The 11,180-nt window shown below is 49.6% G+C and overlaps 1 protein-coding gene across 6 annotated transcripts in view; it reads right to left on the bottom strand.

Moving 5' to 3' along the window:
* Nucleotides 1-3,986: 3,986 nt before the first annotated feature.
* The window catches only part of CREB3L1 (cAMP responsive element binding protein 3 like 1), a 41,477-nt gene continuing 34,283 nt past the window's right edge, over nucleotides 3,987-11,180 (bottom strand). For 5 of the 6 annotated variants that reach the window (XM_065754847.1, XM_065754848.1, XM_065754850.1 and 2 more), the window contains 3 exons: nucleotides 7,592-7,712; nucleotides 6,923-7,169; nucleotides 3,987-6,554 (listed from right to left, as the gene is read on the bottom strand). In XM_065754847.1, coding sequence (XP_065610919.1) covers nucleotides 6,518-6,554; nucleotides 6,923-7,169; nucleotides 7,592-7,712 — 405 coding nt within the window. In that variant the 3' untranslated portion in view covers nucleotides 3,987-6,517. The remainder of the gene's footprint in view (nucleotides 6,555-6,922; nucleotides 7,170-7,591; nucleotides 7,713-11,180) is intronic. The other variant, XM_065754849.1, reaches the window with a different exon arrangement.

Raw genomic sequence — 11,180 nt, 5'->3', positions numbered from 1 at the left:
AGGCGCCTCCGTACACCACGGCAGCTATTTATGGAAAGAGCTTTATTTCCATAGGCTTCATATCATTTCTGCTCATTTTAAAGCCTTTATATAGCAGCTTCTGCAGCCTGCCCCTCCTGATGACTAATGAGCCCCAGCAGGAGTGGGAGGCTCGGCAGCAGGAGCACCACGGCCTCCACCTCTGTGTGACATTGAGGACTCTGGTGATGGGCAACAGCCTGTGGGGCTTGGGAAGTGCCTCTGGACCCACGTTAGCATGGTGAGGGGGTTCCTGTGGGACTCTGTGCCAGGTCCGCCCAGCTCCAAGGCACACATGGAGTGGGGAGCAGGAGGTGAATATTTCCCTGCGATATCGGACAGCTCTGGGGAGAATTCAGGCTGATCAAATTAGGCTGCAATATGCTCGCTTCCTCCCCGGTGGAGGCTGGGTAATTGCAGCTGGCTAATCCGCTCAACGCACATATCTGAAGGAAGACAGCTAAGGGAAAAAGAGCCGGCTCTGCTCCCGCACTTGGTGCAGCTATCCCCCGTCTCAGTGGTGGGGGCAGCCCTCTGCCCTACAGCTCCAGGGCCGGGATGGGCCAGGAGCACTGCCACGGGCCCCAGCTCACAGCCGGATGCTAATTCAGGCAGGACACTGTCACCGAGCCCCTGCCTGCCACCCACTGCAAGAATAATGAATGCTCGGGATGAGTCAGCCCAGGGCCATCCTGCTCTGCAGGCACTAATTCAGTTTCACATTAGTTCCCATTACCGCAGAATTAGAGAGCAATTTGCTCCTAGTTTGCTTCACAGCCCTCACAAAGGGGGAGAAGGGCCGCTGGACACCGGGCACTGAGCCGAGAGGTGACCGAGTGTGCCTCAAAGTGCAGGAAATCTTCCCCGGGGCAAAGCTGCACATCAGGGCCTCAAATCCCCACAGGGGGCACTCTGATTGCTGCAGGACACACTGTTATTTGGTGGCTGGCTGGGATCGGTGACACCAGCAGAGGAGCCCGGAGCCGGGACAGATGTTCCTCTTGCAGCAGCCAGCCCCAGAGGCTTTCCAGCCTCAGCTCCTTACCTCAGCATCACCGCTCCTTCTCCCTGCTGGGAGCTCCCTGTTTCCCCACGCATGGACAGGGCTGCAGGAAAGTGCAGGGATGAGCAGCACCGGGCTCTGGGAATGGAGTTCGGATTTGAGCGCAGTGACAATCCCGACAGAGGGAAGAGTTACACCCAACCCAGGCCCCGCAGCACCCCTGCACACAGCCCGGGGCTCCTACCTGTAGGACACCTGCTTCCTGATGGCCAAGTGCAGGAACTGCTCCTCCACCTCCACGGCTGCCGCTGCCCCTCTCACCTTGTCCCACACTGGATCTGCACCGCGGAGGCCCGAGCTTTGCTCTCGCCCTGCACACTCCACATCCGCGGGTCCCGGGATGATCCCCGTGGCTCCCTGGGCTCCCTCGCTGTCTCCGCTGCCCGGGCTGAGCTCTCTCCAGCTGCCGGGCCCCTCGGCCATTGTTGGGGTGAGGCTTTGTTCCCAGCAGGGTCCCGCTCTTCTCAGCTGCCTGCGGGAGTCGGGGGGATGCTGGCAAGGCTCTGCTCCTCGGGGAGCACAGTCGCAGGGAAAGCAGTGGAGCAGCAGCCCAACTTTTCGCAGTGCTGTCTATCGGCCGCTCGGCACCAGTTTGCAGGGCTCAGGCACCGCGGCTCAGCCTCCGTCTGCGTCCGCTGCCCTGACTCGGCGGAGTGGAGGTACAGCAGAGACTTGCAGACGTCAGTGCTGCTGCTCGGAGGTGCAGGAATAAGGGGCTGAGGAGGGAGCGTGTTGGGGCCAAGGAAGGAGCCTGAAGTGCCAGGGCCCTCACCGTCCCCTCCGGCAGGCAGGTGCCTGTGCACCGATCCTGCAGCAGCACTCAGAAGACAAAGCAGAAAGCGAGCGTGAGCGTGTGCGTGGGGAGGGGGGCTGCGGGGAGCGCAGTGTCACCTTAGAGACACTTGAAACTGGCACTTAACCCTTTGGAGGCTGGGAGGCAGAGCAGCGTGGAGGCATCCCCAGCCCTGGTCTCTGACAGCTGAGGCTGCTCGCCCTAAGCAGTTGTGTGCAGCAGGAACCCCAAAACTTGCACAGCAGCCCCAGCAGGATGAAGGACCTGAAGCTCTGGGTCCATGTCCCACGGAGTGAGATCTGCCTGAGGCAGGGCTCCCCAGCTTTGGCAGGGATAGTCAGTGGAAGAACTGCATCGTCTGTCTGTACTGGGCTGGGTCTGTGCTCAGTGACATCTGTTCCAGCCTTGTCAGCTGGGCTGAGGGACCCTGCAGAGCTCCCGCAGGTGCCTGGCACCTAGTTTTGGATTTGCTCTGCCCCGGATTTATCACGCACTGAGCCTCAACCTGCTGGGCATAGGGAAACAGGTGTTGCAGGTCTGTAGCAGCTGCCTCCCAGCCCAGGGGACCCGTGTGCCTCCATGGTGCAGCACCAACTCCACCCCAGCTGCTCTCTCGCAGTCGTGACTCGTGGGGAGCCCATTCCCTCCTGCAGTGTGACTCAGCCCCTCCAGCCTCCACAGGGGCTTTATTCCCCTCTGCAGCTGTGAGATGGGGGCTGGCCCTCCCACAGGAACCCGGGTGAGCTCGGTACCTCCTGCTTGCAGTCTGTGTCCCCTGCATGGGTCACACCAAGGCACAGAAAGCTACCTTCACCTCTGATGTATGATATCATCGGGCACAAGTCAGAGAGCTCCACCAGGTAAGAAAACCCACATGGAACAAGGCACCAGCTCCAACACAATTAACACACACTCAGCATGGGGCTGTGGGGAGGCTTTTGTCACCCTGTTCCCCCCAAAGGCACCCAAAGTTCCTTGCCAAGGAGCAGGAATGAAGCCTGCATATCTCACGATGGATCTGTACAAGGAGTACAGCCAGGTACAGCCCCAGGCAGTGACACCCAGAGGGAACATGCTGTGCCTGGGAAGTAGGGATGCTCTACCAAAAGCTCCAATAGCATATGTCCTATTGTAACACACCAATGTTCCCATGGACTGCTGGTGGCCTACTCTGCAGCGGTGAGCTCCAAAGGCAATTGAGGTTTTATTCCAAGTTGGCCTGGTAACAGAGAACGGCTGGGAATAGCTCATCTCTGCAAAATGAAGACTGTGTTCTGTCAGTAGTCTTTTGTGCAGGGCTTGTATGTGTCAGCAGTGCTTGTCAGCAATGTGATCCCAGATGAGAAAGAGCCCAACCTGGCATGGCAGAGGTGGGCTGTGGATGTCTGGAGCACACTGAGTGTAACTGAACAAGGCTGAAGGTGGCTTGGAAAGAAGGTGCCCTCTCGCTCTGTTAATTCCCTTGTTCTGCTCTAATTACTTGCTATAGCCAAACTGGGAGGTGTGATTGGCTGGCTGCATTTTGGGAGGCACAGCAAGGATCAGAAGATCTTAATGTGCCTATTTTGAGCGACCTAGAATGCTATCTGGCAAACTGAAGAGGATTTGTCTAGATGAAGGGAGATTTGCTCCTGATGTAGGGGGTTCTGCTTTCTTGAACTGCATCAGTGTTAAAAGGGTCTATGCTGGAGAAATTGTCCTTTTAAGACCTTTCTTCAAGCATCTCCAAAGTCCAGATGTCTCCTGCCTGGGCTCCTTTCTGATCACTGGTGGTTATTTTCAATGTCCAAATCCTAACAAACCCACCAGGAGTTCTGTAGAATGAGACTTAATTTCCTAGGCCCCCTGTTGCCATGTGTTTCACACCAAAGCATGACAAAACTAATCAGTTTTCACAGATGTAAATGGACTATCAGAGGTGCAGGCTAACAGGCATTCAGGTCCTGAGTTACTGACCTAAAACATGCAAGTTTGCTTCTAGCCCAAATGGTGGGCGTGAGCTCACAGCACCGAGCCAATTCTGTGTGCAGCCAGCGAATGGGATGTCTGGTGAGCACAAGGGTCAGAAGCTGTGACAACCATGCTGGAATGAAGGGATCCGTCAACCCAGGGTTGATGCTGCATCTTTTTATTTTATTTTTGTTTTGCTTGTCTAAGCAAATGCAGAGCAAGTGATAGGAGAAAGAGAAAAGGTGGCTTGAAAAAAAAACAAAACAAGTAAACAAAATGAACAAACAATAAAAACCAAACAGGAGGGAAGAGGCAGCTACTGGAATATAAGGAGAAAGTGAGCTGCTAACAAGAAAGGAGTTCACAGATGCTAAGCCCGCACTAATTCTTAATAAAATACAATACTGAAAATAGGATCTGAGAGTCTCCAAAATACAATATCTTAAGGGATCGGCAATAATACAAAATAAGGTTCATTATGTACAAACGAGTTCTGCTCTTGGTCTCTGTACAACAGCGGGAGTGGGAGGCATGGGGACGTGCACAGTGGAGGTGCTGTGGTGGAGGAGGGTGTGCTTGGACCCGGCAGTGGTTTTCTGTGCTGGGGTGGAGGCCGAGGATTGGGAGAGCACTGGTTTCTGGTGAGAAGCAGATCCTGTGTAACCCTTGAGAAGAGCTGTGCTGAAGGTCTTCTTCCTCCTCCTCACCCCACTGGCCAAGCATGTGTGGTTGCAGTTGTATGCAAATCTTTCCTAAATGGCTTCAGGGGCAAAAGCAATTTTCAAAAGAGAGGAAAGAGAGAGGGACATGAGGGACATTCTCTCACTTCTTCCAGTTCTTGAGCAGGGGAGAGATTGGTGGACATGTTGGGATAGCATGGTCTGAGTCCAGGGCACTTGAAGCAAAACAAGCCAAAGGTTATCTGCTGTGAGACCTAGTGGAGCACACAGAGACTCCCACGTATGATCTGCTGCATCCCAGATCTCAGAAATTCAAGTCCCACATTGTCCTTCGAGCAAAGGACAACTGAGGGTATGGAGTGAGGAGACACTTGGGCCTTTCAGCAGAGAAAGGAAGGAGGAAGGGTCAGAAGAGGATGTTTGGATGCTAAAGAGAATGGAACAGATTTGAGATGAAGTCATTTCAGCACTGTAGTAAAAATGCTAAGTCAGGGCCTGAAGCAGCGATTGAGCACCTGGTAGGAAGGCAGGGCCAACCCAGGGGAGCTCAGCTGCATGTAATGTACCTGAGAGACCAGAAGGAGTGGAGCCAGGATCCACCCCTTCCCAGACCTCGTTTAAGGGTTGGCAGTGGAGGAAAGGGCATCTTGCTGGAGAGCTTTGTCTACAGGAGGTTTTCTGGAGGTAAGTGGCTTTTTTTTTTTTTTTTAATTTCTTTCCTTCATTTGTGAATTTATGGTTGCTGCAATCAAAGACTTTGGCATCCTGCTGTTATTGTGGTACTTTCCATCGTGTTATAGAGTTACAAGCACTGAACTTGGAAAGTCTGGTCTGAAGGGTGGTATAGGAAGAGGCTGCTACCTTGCAAGCACTTAGAGGGAGGAGATCTAAAGTAGTCTTTGGTGTCTCTGGCAATTCTAGCATGCTGCCTCTTTCCTGGCAGAAGTAACGTTCTCTAGAGATCCTTGCATGTTCTCAGTGGTGTTAACAACACAACTGGCTGCTAGCAGTGATATCAGGATGTGAGAAGGATTATGGCTCTCTGACAGCTGGCTGCAGGGTTCTTTCTTCTTCATGGTTCTTATTTGACATGCACCAGAACTGGGGGTGGAGAGCTATGATAGGGTCGTGTAAGCAGACTTTTCTTGCTCATCCTCAAAGAAGAGGGTGTGCAGAATGGGAAGTGGGAAAGCACTGACCTGATTAGCGCCGCACTGTAGGGCCCAAGCTGGGAACAAAAAGGGAAAAAAGCACCCCTGACAAAGCAAAGGTGCTGAGGGTGGAGGGAACTGGGCATAGGGGAAAAACATTTTCCTGTTTTAGTGTTCTGGCTGCCCAGAAGCTGCTAGTTAATTTTCATTGTGTTTTATTTTGGTCTGGGATCTGTCTCCCCCACTCCATTTGTGTGCAGATCTTTGCAGATAGTTGGCGTGGAAGTTATGTAGGCACATCCATCAAGAGAAAACTAGTGCAAAGGAGAACTAGTTTTTCTCTCAATGGAGGCAGAAGTATACTGGAGGGGAAGGAATGAGCTCAAACTCTCCAGAGTCATCTCTCCACCCCTGGCATCACCCACTGCTAAGTCCCTTAGACAGAGCAGTTAAACTCTCACTTTTTCACATGCACCTGATGTAGCCAAGGGGCATGTGCCCAGGTACAGCCCCAGGGAGGCTTTGGGGAGTGAGCTGAACAGTTTGAGGGCCTCCTCTTGACCTCCCTCCGTTCCATGGTGAGCCCACACCCATAGGGTAGTGCTCATTCAAGCAGGAGATAAGGCCAGGAGAAGAGGGTGTCTCAGGACTTCATCAGACATTTATTACTGGTTCTGGTAGTCCTGTGACTCCTCTAAGAGGAATCAGTACCGAAGGGGGTCATGGGGAAGGGAAGGAGCTGAACTCAAGGCCATTTTAGGAGTGTCTGAATGCAGTGTCCTCTCCTGCCAAGTCCCCTCATTTGCTCAGTGGGGAGGGGATCCTGCAATCAGACAGATGAGGCCTTGAGGTCCAGCAGCTGCTACAAGTATTCAGTTGTTTCACTGGAGCTTGTTTCCCTGAGGAGGAAAAAAAGAAAGACAAGGCATCAGTTAAGGCTCTTTGCAACTTCCTAGGTAAATTTACCTCTCTGTCCAACCATTTTGCTCTAGCCAGGCCACAGAATGACCAGCAAACCTGGGATCGCCTAAGTCATTCCATCCTGCTCATATTTAGAGCAGGGAGACACACTGATTATGGAGTTCCAAATCTTTGTTCTAGAAAACAAACTTGGTCTTGCGCTTTCTGCAGCTGTTGCTCCTCATCTAATTGCCTGCCCCAGGGAGTTTGGCTGCCCTAAGCTTGTACCAAAGGGGACATGCCTGCTTGCCTCTCCCAGATGCCATGCTGTGGTTTGGGGCTCAGACTGTGGTCCCCACCTGCTTACCTCTCATGAAATTGCTCTTTGAGGTGGGTTAGAGTTGGGTCAGTTTGGTTCTGGTCAGGACTCTCCAGATGGGATTTGCTCAGGTATTTGACTGTCTCATGTGTCCTTGCCAGATGAGGCCTTGGCTCATCAGACTGCCCTTTTTTGGCCTCCCACCCCTCAGGATGGTCCATGGTTAGGAAGGAGCTATAGCTCTCTTCTAAGGAGCCAGCACCCTCATCGTAGAACAAGAGGCTCCGTGACTGAACTGAAAACAAAGAGAACATGGGTTAATAATGTAGTCAAGATCTCTCACAAAGGGTCATGGAGATGGTTAATGCATGCCTGCGCAGCTGTGACCTTGTCCTGCTCTGAAAGATACCCCATTCCTCTGAGCTTCATGAGATGAGCGCTACCCTAGACATACCATCTCTCCAGAAGGCAATCAGTCCGACCTGTGGCTTTTTTCTCGTATTATGGCCTTTTCTGTTTGTGAGAATGACTAGAAGAAAATGAACACAGGCCCAAACAAGGTGTTGCTATCATATCACTGATGGGCCAGGAACCCCACCATGCAGGAGCCTATGGAGTAGGCTCTGGAGAGTCAGTGTTACCCCTGAACTAGATGTGATAGGAGAAAAGCTGGAAGTGGTGTGATGGGATTAAAGGGAAGTACCATATTAGACTCACTCTTACTAGTTGTGTAAATGTCTGGCGCTGGTGTTGCTTTCACTGTCTGTGATGCTGTGGAGAACTCTGGGAGGCAGGGCATCAGGGATCCCAGGATGAGAACGAAGCAGAGCACCAGCACCTATTGAGGAGATATCAGCATGCAGTCAGTGCTAGTAAACACAAGGAAGTCCCCCTCACAGCACACAGACACATCTCTGTGGGAACATGTAGTCAGGCTGGCTACAGGGCCACTGCAGTCCCCCAGGGAGGGGAGGACTAGCTCTGTTAATCTCTACTGGAAATCTAAGAAGAGGAACTAAGAAGCTTCCTTGTGTTGCTTTAGCTGAAGTATTTATAGCTCCATGGTAAGAACTTGCCTGTTCAGTTGATGAGAGATGCTCACAGCTAGGGAACAATTTGGGAAGGAAGGCTGCACAAGGGAAGAGATCAAGTCTGCCTTGATCACAAGGAACCTGACCATTAGCACAGTAGAAGCTGCAGTGGGCTGCAGGTAAACAAGCTCATTGGGAGGTATCTGTAAGATACCACAGCATATAACAAAGTGAAGTTACTTGTTCTTTTCATGCTAGGACAGAAGTGGCAGCAGAACTGTGGCAGCCCAACTTGTGATAGTAATGGGCAGAGTCCAAGACAGGAGTACAACTTATGCTTGGCATGCACACACTCTGGGCTGTGTGTCTTCTGGCTGTGGGCAGAATAGTCAGAACTACTGGACAGCAATAAAAGGAGAAAAGCAGATGAAAGCTCCCTGGGAATTCCTCTCTGGTAGTTCTGCACCTCTCTGTAAGTTCTGTCATAATAGTGAGCTTTGGTGTTGCATACCAGCATACCAGTGCAGATGGACTGGTACTCCATTTAATTTGGGGAGTTAACAGTACAGAGTGAATGGGAAATAAGAGAGCAAAATCCTTATTACCTGAACACCTACAAGAATATTGCCTGAGTACTATGGATACCCACATTAATATACCACCCACAGGGTGATACATTAATAGCTGCCTCTGGTGCAGTGATCAGCTCGAGCAAATCTAGAGAGGCAGTGCACCTGCTGATGATTTCTATAGCACCTAGACAAATCAGTTAAGTGTCACCCATGGGAGCACATGTTGGGACAGTCAGCAATTTTTTGACTCCATTTTAGAATAGTTGTGTTTAAGTAACACAGAAGCTGGTACTTCAAGGTAATATGGACCACCAGTGAATTCCAGGATATGCAGAAGATCAAATGTTAGCACGGGGATACTATACTATGTAAAGAGGAGTTTAGTTTTCCAGAGTCTCCATGATTTCTTTTTGAAGAAAGGAAATAAGTTATAGACCACATAGGTGCTAAGCACATCATATTGGGCATGTAAGGCTTTCAGATTCCTTATTCCACAAAAACAGGGTTAAAAAAAAAAAGCCCTCTGAATAGATATTGTTTGAATTTATCACAGCTAACCACACAGTATTCATGAAGGGGAGCTAACCCTGTGAAGATTTTCTCTTCTAAAAGGAAATAGGATTTATGGCAGGGAGAGAGCAGTGCACTTAACAACTTGCCTTAATAAGCCATTCAGCTGGAGCTTTGCCTTTTGTTTCAATTTAACTCTGACTGGCTTTCTGATTCAGTTCTAATTCAAGTTCTAAGGTATTTTGTAACAGTAACTCTTGATTTGAGTCTCAGCACTGTTCATCTCCCTGATTTTGAACACCTCCTCATTTTGACCCCTTAAAAATGAGGAAAACTAAGCTAGAAAACTATAAAACTGGTTGTGAAGGTGGATGAGAAACTTGTTTATAAAAGTGTCTTCAGAAGTCAGTTGCTAAATAGTTCATTGTTAAGCTGAGAGGATGTAGAAGGTGAAGTAACTAAGAGATCTGTTGTAGCTCTGGCAAGATACATCACTAAAGCTGGACTTGCAAGTCAGACCATATGAAATATGGGAGATGGGAGAGATAACAAGTAGAATGGCTTTTGTCTGTCATTCAGACTCAGTGATCTTGACTGGGGAGAGATGCATATAGACAAATCCAGAGTGAGGCAGCAGGACTGAATTGCAAAAGAAGCACAGCACCAAGTATGTGAGCAGGCAGCTGTTCTGCAGAAGTGGGTTTGGGAGTGAGGTGAAGCACAAGATGGGTGTAAGTCAGTGCTGCTTTGCGGAGGGCAAATCTCAGCTTCACTGGATAAGCAAGCTTTCTGAATGTCTCAATACTGTATGGGTCTTCAGGTGGAATGCTGTGCCCAGCTTTGGGTCCCCTTGTTCCAAAAAGATGTGGGGCAATTGGAAAAAGCCTGAGAGAGAGCTTTGAAGATAAGTGGTGATTCAGCAACTCGGCCTCGGGGGGGAGATTGAAGAAACTGGTGACTTAATGGAGTGGACCAAAGGGAGCGACTGAAAAGGTAGTTTTCCAGTATGTAAAACAGTGCAAAAAAGTAAGCTGGTCTTGCTTATGGTGTGCCCACTCTAACTTGTAATAGACTTAGCTATTGCCAAGGAAGACTTAGATATCCAAATTCATTATCTGTGAAAGATAATGAAGCACTGTAATAGTTTGCCTAAGGAAGCTGAGGGCTGCTCACTGCAGGAGCCTTTAGGAATTACCTAGACAAATATCTAGCAGGGAAAGGCACATGGAGCAGAGAAGGGTCTTCTGCTGCGCTCCCATGCTGCAAGGCATGATTATTCTACATATCTGTATTGATAAGAAGTCCTCTATTTTGAGACTAAATGGAAAACGGGAGCTAGGAGGATGATGAGAGGAACTGGACAAAGATAGAAAAGCAAATTACAAATTCTTGAAATGCTTCAAAGCTCAGAAGCCTGAGTGAGTTGGTGTGTGGGCTGGGATGGTGTGGAATGAAGGAAGCAGCGAGATAAGACATAGCTGGGAAGCGATTTAGATATTTTATCAGTTTATATGGCACTGGGGATGTCTGGAAGGCACTTCTACCTGAAATGAGCAAGTCCAGGAGTAGCAATGAAGAATTGCTGGAACCAGCGGTGCTCTGATGAGCTGCCGCATTAAGAAGCCATGAGTCACTGGGTCCTACAGGGTCACACCCAAAAATGTGAAAAGAACTTGGGAATGAAGCAACAGAGCAGCAAACAGAAGAAAATCTGTCATTAAAATCTGATCTGATATGGAGGTGGTAAAGAGTAGCAAAGTTTGAGCAGATTTTGAAAGGAGGAACTGAAGGGGGGGAAACAACAATTTTTCGGGGCACAGAACGTGGGGCAAACATCATCTGTATTTTGTGATTGTTATGGTATAGAAGTGATAACCAGATGCAGATAGTTTGATAACTGACAGATTCATCACAGGGTTGGAGATTGTATTTTTATTGTGGATCAGAGTATTCTTCCCTGGCAAAGAAAAAAAGGAATGAATAATAAGCAACTATCTCTGCTGAGGGCCACACATTGCCATGCCATAAAGCACCATTGTGAAGCCAAGACTGTTCCACTATGACACCCTCTATGAAATATGAGAGGCAAACAGGGATTATCAAAACCAACAGATGACCCAGAATAATTCTGGTTAGCTGAAGGGCAAATTAGAAAGAGTCTATCTGGATTTAACAAAGTCTCATGTGCAGGCG

The sequence above is a fragment of the Cyrtonyx montezumae genome, unplaced genomic scaffold, assembly GCF_038088225.1.
Source record: "Cyrtonyx montezumae isolate F1298 unplaced genomic scaffold, pur_monq_1.0 scaffold_10, whole genome shotgun sequence".
Lineage (NCBI taxonomy): Eukaryota > Metazoa > Chordata > Aves > Galliformes > Odontophoridae > Cyrtonyx > Cyrtonyx montezumae.
This window is presented reverse-complemented; position numbering and strand designations above follow the sequence as displayed.